Genomic DNA, 20,788 nt, shown 5'->3' with positions numbered 1-20,788 from the left:
AGGATCTTTCCGATGGTTTCATGGTATGACCTGATTATGAGCCACCAAAACTCAGAAACACAACTTTTCGGTTGGTGGTTTCTGAAAGAGAGAGGATGGCGGCCGGGGAAGCCAATTCCATGTTATTCGTTTGCCTGGAGAACATGTGCTGCTCTCCCATAGCCTAAGGCATTTTGAGGAAACTTGTGGCTGAGGAAAACATTGAAAACAAGTGGGTGACAGGCAGCGGTGCTGTTTCTAACTGGAATGTGGGACGCTGCCCAGATGCAAGGGCTTTAAGTTGTCTAAGAAATCATGTCATTCAGACGGGCCATAAAGCACCACAGGTTATACAAGTTGATTTCCTAACTTTTGATTATATGCTTTGTATGGATGAAAGGAATTTACAAGATCTGAAAAGAAAAAAGCAAAGAGTTTTCAAAACTGCGAATCTCAGATTGAGCTGTTTGGGATTGAGCTATGATGCACAAAACCAGTTTATTATGGAAGATCTATACTATGGGACTGATGAAGATTTGGAAACTGTTTTATCAACAGTGCCTTAGATACAGTAAAGCAGTGGTTCCCAAACTTCTTTGGCCATGTCCCACTTAAACATCTCTAAAATCCTGGTGTCCCCCCCCCCCCGTGACATATAATTCTTATTATTCAAAGAGTGAACTCCTATTCAGTGGAGGAAGTAAAATAATAAAAAATCACTCTTAATAAGTCATTCTCGAATCGCACCCCCCCCATTAAAAATCAAATTGCCTCCCCATGTGGGGCGTGTGCGTGCCCCAGGTTGGGAACCACGGCTTTGAAGCATTTTTGGAGTGGGGGGGGGAAATGGGGCAAGTGTTTCTGAGAACAAGTAATATTGAGCTGTTCTGTAAAATTATTCTCAGTTGATATTCAATTGTAAAGATTTTTTTTTTAAAAAAAAAGAAAATAAAAGAAACAAAACTTCTCCTAAATTGTTTCCACAATTTTGACCACTGGGGTATAGCGGATTGCCCGAGGGGGCGGAGAAAAAGCCCCGGTGGGGGGACGACCGACTTCCCCCTCCGCCATCCTCCCGGGAGGAATTCCTCTTCTCTCGCTTCCCCTCCAGGGGGAGGAAATCAGGAGGTCCCGCCTGCCTTGCCTGCCTGCCTGGAGCTGCCTCGGCGCAGCTCCGCCCCGTCTGTGGCGTTTGTTTGGGTCTATAAGAAGCCCGCGGTGCTGCGTAACGGCGTCGGGGGGAAAGATGGAGGGCTACTGGTGTTTTCTGGCGCTGCTGGCGTCGGCGCTGCTGCTGGGCTTCTGCTCCGTCGTCTTCGCCCTCGTCTGGGTTCTGCACTACCGCGAGGGGCTCGCCTGGGACGGGGGGGAAGCCGAGTTCAACTGGCACCCGGTGCTCCTCATCACGGGCTTCGTCTTCGTGCAAGGGATCGGTGCGTAAAAGCGCGCAAGCGGCGCGGTGCCCGTAGGCAGAGCTTTGTGCGCCTCTTGGAGAGGCATCGAGGGAATGGGAAAGCGGGGGGAGAAAAGGGGCTCGAATCTGCGGGGGGGGGGTCGAGAAAGCGGGAGGGGGTGCTTCTCTAAACTTATTTGGAAAGTGTTTCTTTGAATATGTGGGGGGGGGATTGTGTACCCTTGAAAACGTTGGCAGCGTTGAGATAAAGTCAACAGTGTAAAAGAAGTTTGGACGGATGTAAGAATGGAATACTGAATGGTTTAGAAAAATACGCAGGGATTTATGATACAGGTACGCAAAAGGAACCGCGGAAAGAGAAGAAGGGAAGTCACGGATGTTTCAAGGATGTCTAAATGAGCATTCTAAGTTGTAATGTAATAAAAATTATACATCTCAGCAACAGGGCAGCTGCCCCAAACTTCTGCGGCTGCTTAGAAAGAATTGAAAGTTGTTTAGGTGTGTAGCGACAGCAGCTAGGGTTCTTTTTTGGGCAAGGAAGAACTTCCCACGAAAGAAAAATGGATAAGTCAGCTGGCTATGCAGAACTGGTGAAATTAACAGCAAAATCAAGAGCGATGACAAATTGCAACAACAGCAATAATGTTGTTTTTTGTACCCCACCCATCTGACGGGTTGCCCCAGCCACTCTGGGCGGCTTCCAACAGAGATCACCTCTAACGATGAGTGTTTTATGGAAGAATGGATGCCCTTTTTTTGGACTATTAGGTGTATGATGAACTCGTGAGCAGGATTTGAGCTATGAACAACACAAGGGATTCGATTATAGAGGTTATAATTTAATAAACAGAAGAAGGTAAAGTTCAGCAGAAGGGGTGAATCGAAAACTCCGTGGAGGACGGGGTGGGAAATTGACAAAAATAAGAAAAAAGACGAACTTGCATTTTCAGTGAATGTGTTAAAAATGGGGGGGGGGGGAGAGAGAGAGAGAAAGAAAGCGAGTGTGCATTCGCTAAGACTGCGTGGCAACTTGGGAGTAAACCAAAGAAGAAGTTGTTCCATTGAACTGAATGCGGATTGCTGAGTTTCCTTGGGGCTGCAGAAGGCTATGTTTTATAACTTTTCAGTTTTGCTGCGTGCAGTTGGCCAGGATTGCAGCCTCAATTTCTTAAGCAAAACTAAGATCGCAGCTGCCACTACTTCTGCTTTTTCTGCACACAGCCAGAATTGTTAGCACACAGATCAGTCCCAGAGCGCAGGGCTCTTTAAGTATTCCATGTTGCTGAATTCTTGACTCCCCCCCCCCGGGGGGGGGTAAGGGAGAATGCAGAACGCATTCATTGTCCAGAGAACTGTGCAGTGCAAAACATACTTGACTTATTTCTGAGTAAATGTGATCCAGCAGTGTGCTATAAAAATGCATTCTTCTGAGGCGTAGTCCACTTATTTAATTACACAATCAGTTTCTTATACAACCAGCAAAGAAGAAGAAGAAGCCTTCTATCCCCCACTCCCTCCCATGACTGCAATTTTTGTGGCAGGGTCACAACCACATCTGGATTCCGTCAAGCCAGGAAGGTTTAACATTATCTGTGCTTCCTGTTTACCGATGTTTGACTCACTTGATGTGAACTGAAAACTGGAATGTTTGAGCCTCCTTATTTTTCTTTTCATTTGGGGATTGATTTGTTTTTGCTTAAGTCGTTTCATCATGTTGTAAATTTGTGGGGGGGGGATTTTATCCACCATGACTGAGCTGGATGGTGCATGAGCAAAAAAAATAATGTCATGAACCTTTAAGGTGGGAAACTGGTACATGTATACCCAGAGACTTAATCTGAGTAGATTTGTCTTAAGATTTTAGCCCAAGGCTGTAGATGATAACAGCTGCCTTAGGAGCATTGTGCAGTTGGTAGAAAATTAACACACTCGAGCCTTGACCAGCGCATTCCGCAATCCAGCACGCTTGCAAGGATTGCAGTGGAAGGCCATCTGTGGCTACTAGCCATGATTATTATGCTCTCAGTAACAGTTGGAGGCAGTAATACAATTCAAGAAGGACACTGACAAACTGGAACGTGTCCAGAGGAGGGCAACCAAAATGGTCAAAGGCCTGGAAACGATGCCTTATGAGGAACAGCTAAGGGAGCTGGGCATGTTTCGCCTGGAGAAGAGGAGGTTAAGGGGTGATATGATAGCCATGTTCAAATATATAAAAGGATGTCACATAGAGGAGGGAGAAAGGTTGTTTTCTGCTGCTCCAGAGAAGCGGACACGGAGCAATGGATCCAAACTACAAGAAAGAAGATTCCACCTAAACATTAGGAAGAACTTCCTGACAGTAGGAGCTGTGCGACAGTGGAATTTGCTGCCAAGGAGTGTGGTGGAGTCTCCTACTTTGGAGGTCTTTAAGCAGAGGCTTGACAACCATATGTCAGGAGTGCTCTGATGGTGTTTCCTGCTTGGCAGGGGGTTGGACTCGATGGCCCTTGTGGTCTCTTCCAACTCTATGATTCTATGATTCTATGATTCTACTTGACAGTGGCCGTTGCTGAAGACCACAGGAGGGGAGGTTACTCTTGGGGATGTATCCTGCTTGCAGTTGTATCCTGGTTGGCCACTGTGAGAGCAGGATACTGGCCTAGATGGGCAGCCATTGCCCTGATCCAGCAGGCTATTCTTAAGTATTTAAGTTTTTTTTATCTCCCCTGCCCAGCCAAAATTTGTGGCCAAAAACAGGCTGTCCTCATGCAGCCCACTATCAGTAACACTGCATGTCTACTCAAGAAGACGTATCCGGCTCAACAGGGCTTACTCCCAAATAACTGGATAAGATTACAACCTTGAACGTATGTATTGCATCCATATTGTCTTATTCCTCCGTGCTTCTGTTTTGACTAAGGCTGCAGTCCTACAAAGTTTTATACAGTTACCTTGGAATATGCTCCATTGAAAACACTGAGACTTTTGAATAGACGTGAACAGTGGTACCTCGGTTTCCGAGCGCCTCGGAAGCCAAACGCAGAGCTGTCTTTCCCATGGGGCTTAGTGGTGCGTCGCGGCAGGGCGCCGGCCAGCAAGTGGGGGAGCTGCGCGGCTTTGCCGGTGGCCTCCCCTTTTCCTGCACGCCCGCCATAATGATGGCGGGTGCGGAACTTCCCTCCCAAGCCTCTGCGGGGATCACTCTCCTTCCGAGGAGGCTTGGGAGGGAAGCTGCGCTCTCCTCCCAAGGGGGCTTGGGAGGGGCGCAACTTCACTCCCAAGCCTCTGCGGGGATTGCTCTCCCACAGCGGCATGGGGGAGAGTTGTGGGGGCCCCCAGATGGTTGGCAGTGTGCAGCTACGGCCACCCCAACACTATCCGTGGTAATTTGGGGGGGCTGGGTGGATATTTGCAACCCAGCGCCGCATCTGCTAAAGTCGGCCCTAGCCAAACGTTTTGGTTTTTGAATGCCGAAAACCAGGAAGTAAATGCTTCCGTTTTCAAACGCACCTCAGAAGCTGAATGACTTCAACTGCATTCCCCCCCCCCATTTTCTCCATTTACTTTGCAGACCGCCCTTTGCGCCTGGGTTGTCGAACGTTAAGGAAATCAAACGGTCTTCCGGAATGGATTACGTTCGACAACCGAGGTACCACTGTATATAGTATTGCACTGTAGGTGAAGTTAAAGTGCTGGGTTGGTTTCGCGTAATTCTCAAAGCAATCAGTTTTAATAGCATCCGGTAATAAGAGGCACTAAAACTGGAGAATAAAGACAATATTACAATTCGGCTTTAAAAACAATGGTATTTATTATGATAGAAAATTGGAAAAAGAAGACATCTACAGTTCAGTCCTGTACAGAAGTCCCACTGAGTTACATGAGTTTGGTTGATTGTTTATTTAATTTCTATACCACATAATATATTAAAAATATTTTAAGCGATGTACGGAGAACTGAAGCAACATCAAACAACTTAAACAAAATATTACAAAAGTACACAGTTACATATAAAAATGTTGCGTATATGTATATGTATATCAATTCATTTTCCTTCTGACATTTTCCAGTATAGAATTACAGCCTTAAGCTTAAAACTGTATGTTATGCTGCAGCATGTCAGTATACTAAGGCAAAGGACCCCTAGACAGTTAAGTCCAGTCAAAGGTGACGGGGTTGCGGTGCTCATCTTACTTTCAGGCCGAGGGAGCTGGCGTTTGTCCACAGACAGCTTTCTGAGTCATGTGGCCAGCAGGACTAAACCGCTTCTGGCGCAGCGGAACACCGTGACAGAAACCAGAGCGCATGGAAACGCTGTTTATCTTCCCGCCGCAGCAGTACCTATTTATCTACTTGCACTTTGATGTGCTTTCGAGCTGCTAGGTTGGCAGGAGTTGGGACAGAGCAACGGGAGCTCACCCCGTTGCGGGGATTCAAACCGCCGACCTTCTGATCGGCAAGCCCAAGAGGCTCAGTGGTTTAGACCATAGTGCCACCCGCATCCCTGCGTCCCTATGTCAGTATACTATTTAGAATGGGGTGGGGGAACTTGTGGTTCTCTAGAGCTTGTTAGACTAGAGTTCCCATCAGCTGTAGCCAACATGGTTATTGGTGAGAGATGATGTGATTTGTAATCCAGCAGCATTTGGAAAGCCAAGATTTTCCCACCCCCCTATTGATGCTGAGAGGGAAGTGGCAAGTAAGAGGAGGAGCAGAGATGATATTAAGAAGTACAATAATCTTATTCATGGTTAGTTCTTTTTTCTCAACTGCGTTTTATTTTGGTCCCCCACTTTTTAAGGGAGCAACACTTGGCTTCCTAATGTTGATTTAAAATTTCTTACTTGGGTACCCATTGCTGCATGGTAAAGGTAAAGGGACCCCTGACCATTAGGCCCAGTCACGGACGACTCTGGGGTTGCAGTGCTCATCTCACTTTACTGGCCGAGGGAGCCAGCATACAGCTTCTGGGTCATGTGGCCAGCATGACTAAGCCACTTCTGGCGAACCAGAACAGCGCACGGAAACACCTTTTCCCTTCCCGCCGGAGCAGTACCTATTTATCTACTTGCACTTTGACGTGCTTTCTAACTGCTAGGTTGGCAGGAGCAGGGACCAAGCAACGGGAGCTCACCCCGTTGCGGGGATTCAAATCGCCGACCTTCTGATCGGCAAGTCCTAGGCTCTGTGGTTTAACCCACAGTGCCACCCGTGTCCCTATAAAATGGTGTTGAGGTGCAGAGGGGAGTTTGGTAAGCAAACTGACAAGATGCGACATAAAGAAGGTATAACTTGGGTATGAGAGGACAGGGTGACGGAAGCGGAGTAAATACTTAACGTAAAGGGAGAGACCTCTGCACAGCCTGACAAGACTAAGAATGCCTATCAAGAATGCGGGAAGACAAAGGGAGTATTGAGTTATAGAAAAGCAGAAGGGTATGTGGAAAATGAAAGAACTTAACTATGTGCATTCTTTGGCAACAGTCTGTTTTCAGTTCAGCCGGCTTGCTGCAGTTAGGTCACATTATTCTTCAGCTTTAGCAATTGCATTCACCTGAATTACCTGTCGCGTTAGACGCACAGTAATGCAGAACAGCTCACACAACGTAGCTTTTTACGAACGCATATAAAATATTATACGTGTGCTCGTAAAATTGCAACGTGCATATCCATTTGTGTGGTTTGTAAGTGGATGTGCCAGGAACAAAAGAATGTGATCTGTCACAGGACTAGGTTTTTATTAGCATTTGACGCTCTTATTAGAGGAAGCCAAAATGCTTCTAAGAAAAGGGGGGGAGCTACGTGGACAGAATTGTGTGCAGCCTTCTTCCTGCCCCAAAATAAAATTATGATACACTTTTTAAGCATCTCTGTGCCTGCTTGCCAAAGGCTTATTAAGCCCCTTTGGACTCAACAGGACTTGTTGGCATACAAACATTCCTACGAGAAGCTGCATGTAAACACTTAATGGCTGAATTTTCTTTGTTCTTCTGTGTTTAAACTGGCGCTCTTCCCCTCAACCTGTTGAAAACAAGGCTACCATATTTCCAGTCTCAATGTGCTTTTCTTCAACTCCTTGGAGGGGTGGAAGAAAAAGCTGTGAAATTGCAGAAAGGTTGTGTACAGTTAACTTGAAAAGACGACGTCTTCAAATGTCAATATTGTGCTTCCTATAGCATAGGGAAATATACATTGGTTCCAGTTCCAGGACATTCCATTTAGGAACAGAGTTTTCTTTATGACTTATATAGTGGATGTGTAGACCTTGGCATGCGCTGTACATAAATTAGAATGTTTTATAAGGCTATAGAGCCTTAAAGGTGATGTTGTTCATAGCAAGCAACTGCTGTGTTCACCCCTTCTTCCTGAACTGGCTTTTTCCTGGCCAGGTGACTGGAGAAGAGTGGGGAAAACGGATTGGGTTTAGTCCTTCTACACTGACATGCCACTTCAGGAAATCTCAGTTGCCTCTGCTACCAAGGAACTATAGATAATAAAGTTGTAGGAAGGTTAGGGTTTTTTGTGTCTTTACCACACTGCTAGCCAATTGCTAGTTTGACAATCCACACTACACATTTAAATCATATTCTATGCACATTTGAAGCATGTCTTCTCCCCCAAAATTCCAGGAACTGTAGGTTCCCCCTCACAGCACTATTTCCAACACCTTTAACAAACGACAGTATCCAGAATTATTTGGGGGAACACATGTGCTTTCAATATGCATTGAGTAGCTCAGTCAGTTGGTAGAGCATGAAAGACTGAATCTCAGAGTTGAGGGTTTGAGCCCTTACATTGGGCAAAAGATTCCTGCAGTGCAGGGAGTTGGAGTAGAGGATCTTTGTGATCCCTTCCAACTCAACAATTCTTTGATTCTAAGACTATGCTTTAATACGCTTGGGGACTGTGGATCTGTCCCCAAAGGACCTGTGAGCTGAATCAAACAACTGACTGGCCTGAATGACTGGGACCTGGGATCATCCCTAAACCTGTAAGGCAGAGCTTTCCCAACTTTTCATGCTGAGCACACACTTTTTAGACATGCATAATTTCACAACACAGTACAGTGGTACCTCAGGTTACATACGCTTCAGGTTACAGACTCCGCTAACCCAGAAATAGTACCTCGGGTTAAGAACTTTGCTTCAGGATGAGAACAGAAATCGTGCTCCGGCGGCAGCAGCAGGAGGCCCCATTAGCTAAAGTGGTGCTTCAGGTTAAGAACAGTTTCAGGTTAAGAACGGACCTCCGGAACAAATTAAGTACGTAACCAGAGGTACCACTGTAATTCAGTTTTACTAGCAAACCGGAGGTTAAACTAACCCCTTTCCAGCCCTGGGAGGAGCTGGAAGAAATCCGAAGGCAGCCCTGTTTAGGGAAGATTTTAATGTTTTATCGTGTTTTTAATATTTTGTTAGGAGCTGCCCAGAGTGACTGGGGAACCCAGCCAGATGGGCAGGGTATAAATATTATTATTATTATTATTATTATTATTATTATTATTATTATTATTATTATTATTATTATTATTATTATTATTGCTACACACTGCAGCTGACATACCAACATGTTGTGACACGCAGTTTGGAAAGCGCTGCTGTAAGGCATCGACCTGTCCAGCAATTCTGACCATAGGATGTGGGGTTGAAGAGCAACACTTTTGAAACAATTGAATGAAAACAATACCCCACCCCTGCATGATGCAGACACAACAATCTGCATCAGTTTGATGCAGATGCAACATTCCTGATCTCCAAACCATGGTTAGGAGAACAGGAGTGTTGGGTTTATGTACGGCTTCCTTTTCTTGTGCTTGGTTTACATTGTCAACAAGCAAGATTGCCTTTGAAATCAGCCTTTGGCATGCAAATCCTGGCTCGGGGAATCTGGTCAGCATTAGCCATGCTGATACAGATGTAATCCGCTACAGGATTATAGCACTTCCATGGGGAAGAGGGTGGAAATCATGTGGCAGGGCAAAGGCGTATTTGCAGACATCTGTAATCTCTGCGTCAAGTTGTACAAACGTGAAATTTAAGAATAGGGGAAGGGAAGCTAGCCTAGAACCCTGGAAAAAGGAGGGAAAAGCAAAGGGAACAAGTTGTTTCTGCAAATAGGTCCATGTGCTGTTTAATATCTTCAGGATACCTGAAGGAGCGTCTCCATCCCCATTGTTCAGCCCGGACACTGTGGTCCAGTGCTGAGGGCCTTCTGGTGGGTCCCTCTCTGCAAGAAGCCAAGTTACAGGGAACCAGGCAGAGGGCCTTCTCGGTAGTGGCACCTGGCCTGTGGAACGCCCTCCCACCAGATGTCAAGGAAATAAACAACTACCAGATTTTAGGAGACATTTGAAGGCAGCCCTGTTTAGGGAAGCTTTTAATGTTTAACAGACCATTGTATTTTAATATTTTGTTGGAAGCCACCCGGAGTAGTTAGACAAACCCTGCCAGATGGGTGGGGTATAAATATTATTATTATTATTATTATTATTAATTATATCTAATGCACAGGGAAAGAAGAGAAACAAATCAAAATCAAGTTTCTGAGGAAACTTGATGTAAGCCATCATGTAAATAAATCGACTCACCTTGGCAACGTTCAGAATCATGTGGGGGGACTTCTTTTTTAAAAAACAACACTTTATTTAAGGTAGATAAGGACAAGATGAAATTATACAATTGAATATAAATATAGATGGGAAACGGCTATGTATAGTGAATACTTATCTACTTTTTAAAATTTTCACCTATAATCTTTTTCTTTTACTTCTTTATTTTTTTTGTTCTTTTTTCTGATATCTTTCATTTCACGCCTTTATTGTGAATAGCATTTTAGAGAGGTGTAAATAACTGTAAATATGAAAAGAGACAAAGTGTTCTCTAATTTTTTTCCTTGGTTGTATGTATTTTCTTTTTCTTTTGTATTTCTTTTGCTGTAAATATGTATGTTTTCTAATTTGCACTTAATAAAAATAAAAACAGAATCATGTGGGGGGAATTGTTAGCGATTGCTCTGGTAAACTAGGTGCAAATGCATGTTTGGGAGAAATGTCCTGAGGGAAGATGGTAGGGAAAAACAGCTTTTTTTTAAAAAAAAGAAGAAGTTTCCCAGCAGAGGTGTAAAGCAGGGATGGGGAGGTTCTCAGATGTTCCTGGACAGCTTCTTTCACCTCAGCCAGTGTGGCCCAGTGATCAGGGAATTCCCCAATTTGGAAGTTAAAAGAATTAGTGGCATCATGGAAGGAATGGGCCAAAGTTAAGGAGAAGTGACGTCTCAGCTTGGCAGGTTCCATTGCTGCATAACATGGCTTATTTAGCAGGAAGCATCACAGGAATCCCATACTGTGCCACGTGAAAATCTGGTACTCCTCTTGAGCAAGTTTTTGGCTTTCGAAGAGGGAGCGACTTCTTGAGCCAGGCGTCTCTAGCTAAATCCTCAAAAGCTGATAGGTATAATTTGAATGACACGTGAACGGCCTTTAACATTCTGGGGAGGGAAAATAGTTTTCTAAAAAATTCTGAACTCTTCCCTTTCTTTCTCCACCTCTAGCAATCATCGTGTACCGGTTACCGTGGACTTGGAAATGCAGCAAATTCCTGATGAAATTAATCCATGCTGGGTTAAATACCATCGCTCTGGTGCTTGCAGTTATTGCTCTGGTGGCTGTTTGGGATTTCCACAATGCCAAGAGTATTCCCAACATGTACAGTCTGCACAGTTGGATCGGACTGACTGCTGTCATTTGTTACGCTCTGCAGGTTAGACACCGTTTATAAACGGCACTTAAAGAGGTGGAATAAGTTGTTCTGTCTTATCTTTATTAACAGTATGTTTGCACAGCCGAACAGCCTCTGTTTGAGTCGCTTTAATTGGGCACTTTGTATTTACCACAGAAATGCAACAGTTTGTAGGCAGGTAAGCCAAACTCCGTGTGTTCATTGTGAGCAGAATAGATTATGTAAAAATGTGCAAGTTTTCTTTACTCAGGCTAGATTCTCAGTATACAAATTCATTCATTTCAAGCAGCTTTTTTAAAGATGCTTTCCCCCTGGTAATCAAGCAACACCTGGGCTGGGGGCGGGAGGGAAGAAAGAAAGAAAGAAAGAAAGAAAGAAAGAAAGAAATAGTTTGCCAGCATCTTGGAATTGACACCACCGGATGCCATTGAATAGGAAAAACAAGATTAAAAAATCTATCCATTTCAGTCTTTTCATGGGAGGGGGGCATCAAAATGATTTCCAAGTACTAAGCCACCATGCTAAAGAGGATACAGCTTTCTGTATGCAGGGTAGAAATAGATTTTATGCAAAGTCATTGTGTGGGTTCCTGTTCAAACGTTTCAATTCCTTTGCCTTTCAAAAGTAAAAATCTGCCCTGGGTTCTAAAAGTTTCCCCTTCCTCTACCTCATAATGGATGGCACTAGGTGTATTTCATATAAGACCGTACCTGAGGTGGTTTAGAATGTGAAATATACTCGGAGTCGAGAGTGGATTTCATGCTCTTTATTCAGCTCATAGTGGTGAGGAGGAATCGAAGTTCTCCCAGAATGTCTGCTTTATATACATTATTTACACAATGGGCCCCACGTGATTGGCTAATTCCGGGGTTCTCTTGTAGGCCAATCAGGTTGCGGATTCCCTTCCACCTGGAGCTGGATTGGGTGGCTCCTGTGGACCAATCAGACTGCTGCATTCTGTGTCCTATTGTTCTAGGACCAACCAGACTGCTGCATTCTGAATCCTATTGTTCTAGGACCAATCAGACTGCTGCATTTTGGATCCTATTCAACTCAGTACATAACAGAATGGTTCTTTAAAATGGTAGACAAAGGAAGAGAAATGTTTGATTCAGTATGAAGCTCTGCAGCAGGAACAGGGAGCCTGTGGCTCTCTAGTCAGTGTTGGGCTACAGATTCCTTCAGCCTCGGCCAGTATTTTCAGGGATAATAGGAGATGCCGTTTGGATGCCCTGCCGATCTACCAGAGGACCCCCACCCTTATTCTAAAGCTCCCATATAATAGAAATTCTTCAGGAACACTTGAAAGGTGAGAAGGGAAACCCCACGGTAGGAGCTTAAAAAGCCGTGGGGGCCTGGACACAAGATAGCCACTGAGATTCAGAAGTAAGCCTCAAATATTGATGGGGCCTGAATCAATTCCGGCTATTGGGATTTCTGGTAAAGTTGCCTGACGCCGCTGTTCACAAAAGATAAGAGCTCACCAGCGCTGCGTTTCCTCATCCTTTGGAACTCTCTTCTTAGAGAATCAAGACTGGCTCCTTTTCCTTCCACCTGCAGGTGAAGACTGTTTTATTCCTGCAGGGTATTGGGAACTGGCTGCTTTTAAGGAAAGGGCTTTTAAGAGTGCTGTGCTGTTTTTATCCGTATTTTAATGGGTTTGTTTTTATATCCGTTTAACTTTGCTATATTTTAAATGCTTTCTAAGCATCAGCCTTTATATGTGTTGTTAGCTTTCTGTGTTTTATTCATGTTTGCTTTAATTATTGTGAGACGCCTTGAGTCCTCGTTCTGGGAGAAAGGCGGGATATAAATAAAATAATAATAATAATTTTTTATTTATACCCCGCCCATTTGGCTGGGTTTCCCCAGCCACTCTGGGTGGCTTCCAACAAAACACTAAAATACAATAACCTATTAAACATTAAAAGCTTCCCTAAACAGGGCCGCCTTCAGATGTCTTCTAAAAGTTTGGTAGTTATTTTTCTCTTTGACATCTGGTGGGAGGGCGTTCCACAGGGTGAATGCCGCAACCGAGAAGGCCCTCTGCCTGGTTCCCTGTAACTTGGCTTCTTGCAGCGAGGGAACCGCCAGAAGGCCCTCGGTGTTGGACCTCAGTGTCCGGGCAGAAAGATGGAGGTGGAGACGCTCCTTCAGGTTTACTGGACGGAGGCCGTTAAGGGCTTTAAATCTCAGCACCAACACTTTGAATTGTGCTTGGAAACGTACTGGGAGCCAGTGTAGGTCTTTCAAGACTGGGATAATATGGTCTCGGCGACCGCTCCCAGTCACCAGTCTAGCTGCCGCATTCTGGATTAGTTGTAGTTTCCGGCTCACCTTCAAAGGTAGCCCCACATAGAGCGCATTGCAGTAGTCCAAGCGAGAGATAACTAGAGCATGCACCACTCTGGCGAAGACAGTCTGCAGGCAGGTAGGGTCTCAGCCTAATCCACAGAGTGAATGCAACACAGCAAGTAGCACCGTTTTGTGTGTTTTCCCCCCCCCCACGTTGTTCGCCAGAGCACCTGTGTGGTGGGACCTACTTTGAGGATGAAAGCGCTCGCTCTTTGTGCCCACTCAAAACTGGTCTGTCAGCTCCATGGATGAGTGCCCAGCTTGCTTGTGTTGCGGCCGGCTCTTTGGTTTGGAGGTGCACACAAGGAATGCGCCGGCTTGGATTTTAGCTGACGAGGGCTTCGTTTATTTGCTTAGGGAGACGTTTCAAGACAGCTGGGACGAGCGAAGTAACCCATCGACAAATAACATGTTCAACTGCCCTCATTTCATGCTTGCTAAACAACATATCAGAATAATAAGCAACAGAGCAGTTGTTTCTTAGGCAGACAATCCTTATTTAAAACCAATTTTAAGAATAAATAAATATGTTCTTGTTTTCTTTAATATCTTGAAATGACCTCATCTTCTCTGTTGTGTAAGATGATGAGCGTTTAAAGTGAACGTGTAGCATTTTCAGAAATATGCAACCTTAGCTCCATACATGATGGCGATATTTTGCCAACAAGTTAAGAGCTCTGGTCTTAAACGATATAGTTTTAATGAGCTTAAGCATTACTGTCACCTTTCTTTAATCACTATTTAGATTATTAATTATTAATCACTATTTAGATTAACCACTATTTAGCAGAGGCTTGACAATCATATGTCAGGATTGCTCTGATGGTGTTTCCTGCTTGGCAGGGGGTTGGACTCGATGGCCCTTGTGGTCTCTTCCAACTCTATGATTCTAAGTTGAATCTGTTTCTGGGTATGGTCACTGTTTGGTCTAGAGGTTTTCAGTGCCTTCCACTTAAAAGTACAGCTAAGAAAACTACATTAAATATTTCTTCCCTATCGTCGCTTTACATCAGATGTCAAGGAAATAAACAACTACCTGACTTTTAGAAGACATCTGAAGGCAGCCCTGTTTAGGGAAGTTTTTAATGTTTGATGTTTTAGCGTGTTTTTAATATTCTGCTGGGAGCCGCCCAGAGTGGCTGGGGAAACCCAGCCAGGTGGGTGGAGTATAAATAATAAATAGTAATTATAATGAATACCCCTATTTTTGCCTGCCCATTTGTGGAGCAGCATCCTTGTTGAGATACAGCAGGTCTCCGCCATTAGCAATTTCCAGAAACAACTTAAATGTTTGTGGGTTTTTTAAAAAAACACACGCTTTTTTGGCCGGGTTGGGAATTGGGTCTCTTGGATGATGGTTTGTATTGTGTTTAAATCTACTTTTAGGTGTGTGTGTTTCAATTTCATGATTGTAAATATTGTCAAAATATATATGAAAGGCGATTCATAAACCATAATAGTAATAATAAAACCCTTTAATATACCGTATTTTTCGCCCCATAGGGCGCACCGGCCCATAGGGTGCACCTAGTTTTGGCGGGGGGAATAAAGAAAAAAAATTATTTCCCCCGACCCCAGAACAGGCTGCTCTCCGCAAGCCTAGGGAGCCCGGTGGGAACTCCCGCGGGCTCCCAAGGCTTGCGGACAGCTTCCTGAAGTCTGGAGAGCGAGAGGGGTCGGTGCACACCGACCCCTCTCGCTCTCCAGGCTTCAGCGAAAGCCTGCATTCGCCCCATAGGATGCACACACATTTCCCCTTCATTTTTGGAGGGGGAAAACTGCGTCCTATAGGGCGAAAAATACGGTAATTATGGGGAACATTATATTTCCATTACAGCTTCCAAAACATATTACAGTAGTTGTTGGGCTTAGAACATTTTTATCACATGTGATGAAACAGCCTGGAGGTTTTAAGAAATCAAGTTATAGGAAACATAGACCTTAGCTTGCTGCTCTGCTTCTGTCCTTCTTCCTTGTAGTGTTTATAGGCAGACTAGGGAGCAGGTGAATTCCATCAGACGTAGGACCGGGAGCGGCCAGCTCACTACCGAAAATTATTGTCCCTCTTTTGCACTGTTCATCTTGCCTTGCCTGTTCATTAAAAAGAAAGACTTCGAAATGAGTCACAGTCACACCCACTCCTAATTTGATATTTTACCCTTCTGTCTGGTTCTCGTTTGCTTTTCTGCTCTACAAGGCAAGAGAGCATAACTCTGCTTTGCATTGCTTGGACTTCTGGCTCCACATTTTAACAGCATCCTCCTCTTGGCTTCTGTCTGTATTGCATGTGTGTTTGACAGTTTATGCATCTCAGTAGGCTCTGGCCCACGGAAATTTATGCCGCAATTAATTGGATATTCTTTAAAGCGCTGCAGGACTCCTTGGCTGAGTTAACATGGAAGGCTAAGCCAAACCGGGACTTATCTTGAACATGTGAGTGGGTGCGCTCCCAGAGAATATATCATGGCTGCTTCAATCCTTTTCCTTAATTTTTTTTTATTTATTTTTTTCAGTTTTCAGTTTTACAATTACTGTATTGGTCCAAATATAAGCCTCACCCAAATATAAGCTGCACCTTTAAAATTAAAGGGGGGGAGAGAGAGAAAGACAATGCCCTAATACAGGGGTCAGCAAACTTTTTCAGCAGGGGGCTGGTCCACTGTCCCTCAGACCTTGGGGGGTGGACTGTTTTTTTGGGGGGCGGGGGAATGAATGAATTCCTATCCCCAACAAATAACCCAGAGATGCATTTTAAATAAAAGGACACATTCTACTCATGGAAAAACATGCTGATTCCTGGACCGTCTGGGGGCCGGATTGAGAAGGCTATTGGGCCAGATCCGGCCCCCGGGCCTTAGTTTGCCTACTCATGCCCTAATATAAGCCACTTGCTAAAAATTCCGCAGGCACTCACACCCGTTCTGTTTTACCGTATGTCTGTTTCAGCAGCGATATCGTAAAAGCCCATTTTTGTAAGGTCGCGAATTTAAGCCGCACTTTCAACTTTTCACAGTCAGAATTGGGGGGGGGGAGTGAGGCATAAGTGAGGTACATCATTCCCCACTCTTGTACAGTAGTTATTTTAGTCCTTCTGTTTGTGTTTAAACAACGTATACCAGTAAAATAACTTGCTCTTTCTGTGTAGCTTGTTCTAGGTGTTGCTGTCTTCCTGCTTCCCTTTGCTCCCGGTTCTCTTCGGGCAACCCTGATGCCAATTCATGCTTATTTTGGCCTTCTAATCTTCGGAACGGTGATTGCGACAGCCCTCATGGGATTCACAGAAAAACTTATTTTTGCTTTGTGAGTATTTTTTATTTGTGCTGTCGTAAATAAAAAAAGTTCTTGGTGTTTTTCTTGTTTGGTCTCAAGCGCTGCTCTTATAACAGCTTTCTTTTTCCAGATCGAGCCCTGGATATAAATATAAAGATTCTCCCCCAGAGGCCATCTTTGTCAACGTTCTTGGTGTTCTGATCTTGGTCTTTGGTGCTGTTGTTTTGTGGGTGGCAACAAGGCCCCACTGGAAGCGCCCGCAGGAGCCGGATTTGAAAATCTCTCACCGAAACGGAGGAACGCTTGACAAAGAGGGATCGACTATGACGGACTGCAGCAACGCGGAGAAGTCTGACGTGGAGTTCAACAGCGAGGCAGCCAGGAAACGCAACCTGAAACTGGACGAAGCTGGTCAGAGGTCAACCATGTGAAGGTGTTGGGAGCTATAGCCGTACATCTCTCAATACCAAAAGGGCTGTTTTTCTCCCTCGCCTCTTTAGCTGTGCAACAATACAATATATATTGCTTGCTTAGTGCTACGGAGATATTCATTGATGACAAGGCGGCAAGGACTTTGATTCTAGAAGAACTCGTGTTTATCGGTCAGTTGTTCTGAATGTAACTTTTCATCGACATGGGGCTGGAATGAAGCATGTCAGTTTTCCGCTGGTACAAGGCCTGTTGTCTTGGCAAATCTCTTTGAGGAGCAGCTTGCCAGTGTGGCGCTCCATTCCTTCCCATATTTTGGGGGTGAGCAGATCCTAAAACCATCGCCATGACAATTTTATCACTAAAACCAATAAAACGTTAGGGTGTTTGTAACGGAAGGGTCTCTAGAAAAATGGCTAGGAGAAAAATAGCACAGGTATTGAAAGAGAGGAAATGTTTTGGGGGGCAGACATTGCATAAAGATTTGCCAAAATGATTACAATCTTCCTATGAGTGTTGCTCATATCAGCCCTTATAGTCTCAGAGGTGCAATCAGAGTTCTGTTTGTGCCATTCCAGGTTATCTTACACAACTGGCGTGGCAACATCTAACTCCTCCATCCCTTGATTTCACACAAGCTTTGGTGTTTAGGTTTTTTTTTACATTACACACTTCATCTCATGTGAAACCACATAACTGGCACCCTAAAAGTATTGGAGGGCACAGTCCATCATCAAGCCACGGCTACCAAGAGTGTTTCTGCACAACAGTGTGAAATTGATATAGGCTGCTCAGCCACCGTGTTTGGATTAAAATGGTCCCTTGACTCCAGTGGGACAAAAATCCAATATAAGTGGAAGGATGTTTCCTTAAGAGGTTGGTGGATTGCATCCTAAAGCAGTCCTCTTCAAAACACTTTGGAATATTGGCCTCTTAAAGGCACTGGTAGAAATGTTCAGTAACTGTAAGAAGAATGATGGCATGCTTTGCACACTTTTCGCTATAAGAAAACTTTATGCAAAAGCATTTTACCTTTAGTTTACAGCCTGCACTTTGTAACTTTACAAAAAAAACAAAGCCCTCGCCACGGTCACATTATTACAGTCAATATTCTAATTCTCCAAAATAAATTCATTTGGCACAGCGCACAGATGAGTAACTACTTCCCGTTTATATGCCAAATAGCAATCTGACGATACGGTACCCTCATTCAGCTAAACAAACCATAATGCTATTTATTTAAAGAGCTGGCTGCTATTTATAGTTGCATCATTTGTTAAAGGGTCTTCTTTATAAGAGCTGCAGTTTCTAAGAGATCCGGGGAGGGAAGGAGGTTACAAAGAAAACGCCTTGGAATTGAAACCGGAACCTTTATCGTGGACACATTAGGGAATGTTACATAATTTTGTAAAATGTAAGGAAGCCAGCTTGACTCTAGGTAATGCTAAGCAGTATATTCAGCAGTTATTTTTAAGATCTCGGGCTAGCTTCAATTCTGAAAGCACTATGCTGAGATTTTCCCAAAAGGAATAGTGATTCTGGAGTGATTTCTTAGGGCATTGGGATATAACCGGAAATCTATGGAAGCTTGTTGACTGTTGTACATATATGTTGTAAATTGTCAGTACAGTCATACCTCGGGTTAAAGACGCTTTGGGTTAAATCTTTTCAGATTGCGTCCCACGGCAACCCGGAAGTAACGGAATGGGTTACTTCCGGGTTTCGCTGCTCGTGCATGCACAGACGCTCAAAATGACATCATGTGCATGCGCAGAAGCGGCGAATCGCAACCCGCAGGCGCAGGTTGCCTTCTGCTCAGATTGCGAACGGGGCTCCGGGACAGATCCTGTTCACAACCAGAGGCACACCACTGTATCTGCTGATGTGATTGTACAGAAAACTGCATCCGGACCTTCAGGGCCAAATCTGCTGTTTGTGTCTCTTGGTTATAAAAATTCTCTGGTATTGTTTATGGCTCAAAACTGAAACATGCTGGTTTTCACTGTGTAAAGAAAAGGCTCTAATACTTTGTACTACCCTGTTCTACTGAATTCTAATGAAAATCAGCACTTGTCTGTGAATGAACAGAGCTGATCGGAAGCTAAGCTGGATACGTGCATGCCCATCTTCTGGCCAGGCCTGCTGGGGGAAAGAGTGAACAACCTCTGTGAATGGCCTGTTCTAGAATGGCCTTCTGCAGCCCTTGTTAGCAATGCAATGGGAAGCGAGCCTGAGAGAAGTCTTAGCATACATAAACAATCCCTTTGCCCCCCATGGCATGTGACAGTGGTTGGGTGTCACGTGATAGAGGGTGTGGCCATATTCTTTCTCACACTCTCATTTCCTTTGGTTTTATATGTAAGCCCAGGACATCCATCATGATGAGCTTCCATATCATCAACTTTTGAAAAGCGAACTTCCTGAACAGATCAGTCTGTTAATGTTCGGTGTGGTGTTCGTGGCCAACCTAATACCATCTCATGCCTGTTCAGAAAGCTGTGCAATAGTTTGGTAAGCTCTGGCCCTGGCAGTGTCAAAAAATGTTGAGAGTTGTATTATGCTAGCCCTTGTTATTTTGAAAAACGTATATGGCTGCAATATTGTTCTTTATTATATCAATGGCTGCCTTATTTCATAAAATCAGTAGCTGAAGGTATGCTTCTCTTTAAGTATATTTAAGAAGATACAGTGGTGCCTCGCAAGACGAAAAGAATCCGTTCTGTGATTCTCTTCGTCTAGCGGTTTTTTCATCTTGCGAAGCAAGCCCATTCACGAATTATCAGATTAGCGCTATTAGCGGCTTTTAGAGGCTTATCTGCTGATCGGATCAGCTGATAAGCAGATTAGCGGATTAGAAAGGGGGGGGGAGGGGAAAAAACCAGCAGGAACTCGCAAGACATTGTCATCTTGCGAAGCAAGCCCATAGGGAAATTCGTTTTGCGAAGCACCTCCAAAACGGAAAACTCTTTCGTCTAGCGAGTTTTCCGTCTTGCGAGGCATTCGTCTTGCGGGGCACCACTGTACATAGAGTATTGTAAATAAGAATAAGCAGTGTATATTGGTAATGATAACTCGGCTCTTTATAGAAGGAAATGGAAATATTTTGTAATTTCCTAATTACCAAAGATGTTGCGTTTTTTAAAAAATCCATTTGAATATATTCCATTTGCAGAGCAAAAGGGGGGCAAATGTTTTGTTACATTTCTTTTTTTATATTGCAATAAAAGTTATGAAGTCTTACGTTCAGTGTATTATGTAGTCCCATTATGTTGGGGGTATGGATCGCCAAGCTTTTAAATATAGCATGCAAGTAACATGGATTGGTGTGATGGGAAAAGTAACTGGGGCTTTTACTTTAATTTTTTTATTAGCTACAGTTGGTCCTGGCACCTACTGTGACCAGTTGCTGCTAACACTATGGTCAGTTAACAGCAGTTCAAACAGTGGTTTGAAGCTGGTTTGTTCAAAACAATTAGTGGTAACCACAGGCAAACTGTGGTAGACTAAAACTGAAATGAAAAGCTTTCTAAATCATTCTCCATGCTGCTTGGGGGGTGGCGGCGTGAGGTTCATCTTTCCTACATGTTTATTTCCAAAGATTTCTCTTGAAAATCTCCTGCAA

At 44.1% G+C, this 20,788-nt stretch overlaps 1 protein-coding gene across 1 annotated transcript; it reads left to right on the top strand.

Moving 5' to 3' along the window:
- The first annotated feature begins 1,158 nt into the window (after positions 1-1,158).
- On the top strand, positions 1,159-20,406 carry CYBRD1 (cytochrome b reductase 1). The gene is made up of 5 exons (XM_081183493.1): positions 1,159-1,412; positions 10,925-11,133; positions 16,613-16,767; positions 16,868-19,857; positions 20,195-20,406. Exons 1-4 carry the CDS (start codon positions 1,226-1,228, stop codon positions 17,166-17,168), a joined length of 852 nt encoding a protein of 283 aa, XP_081039619.1. The 5' UTR covers positions 1,159-1,225; the 3' UTR covers positions 17,169-19,857; positions 20,195-20,406.
- The last annotated feature ends 382 nt before the right edge of the window (positions 20,407-20,788 follow it).

Source organism: Podarcis bocagei (assembly GCF_964188305.1).
Source record: "Podarcis bocagei genome assembly, chromosome: 1".
Classification (NCBI taxonomy): Eukaryota; Metazoa; Chordata; class Lepidosauria; order Squamata; family Lacertidae; genus Podarcis; species Podarcis bocagei.
Note: the sequence above shows the minus strand (reverse complement) of the source record. Positions and strands in the feature narration are given on the sequence as shown.

Coding starts and splice junctions, on each gene's coding strand:
- CYBRD1 (XM_081183493.1), top strand. CDS start 1,226: ATGGAGGGCTACTGGTGTTTTCTGGCGCTGCTGGCGTCGGCGCTGCTG. Junction 1,413..10,924: donor CGTCTTCGTGCAAGGGATCG/GTGCGTAAAAGC, acceptor CTCCACCTCTAG/CAATCATCGTGTACCGGTTA. Junction 16,768..16,867: donor GAAAAACTTATTTTTGCTTT/GTGAGTATTTTT, acceptor TTCTTTTTCCAG/ATCGAGCCCTGGATATAAAT.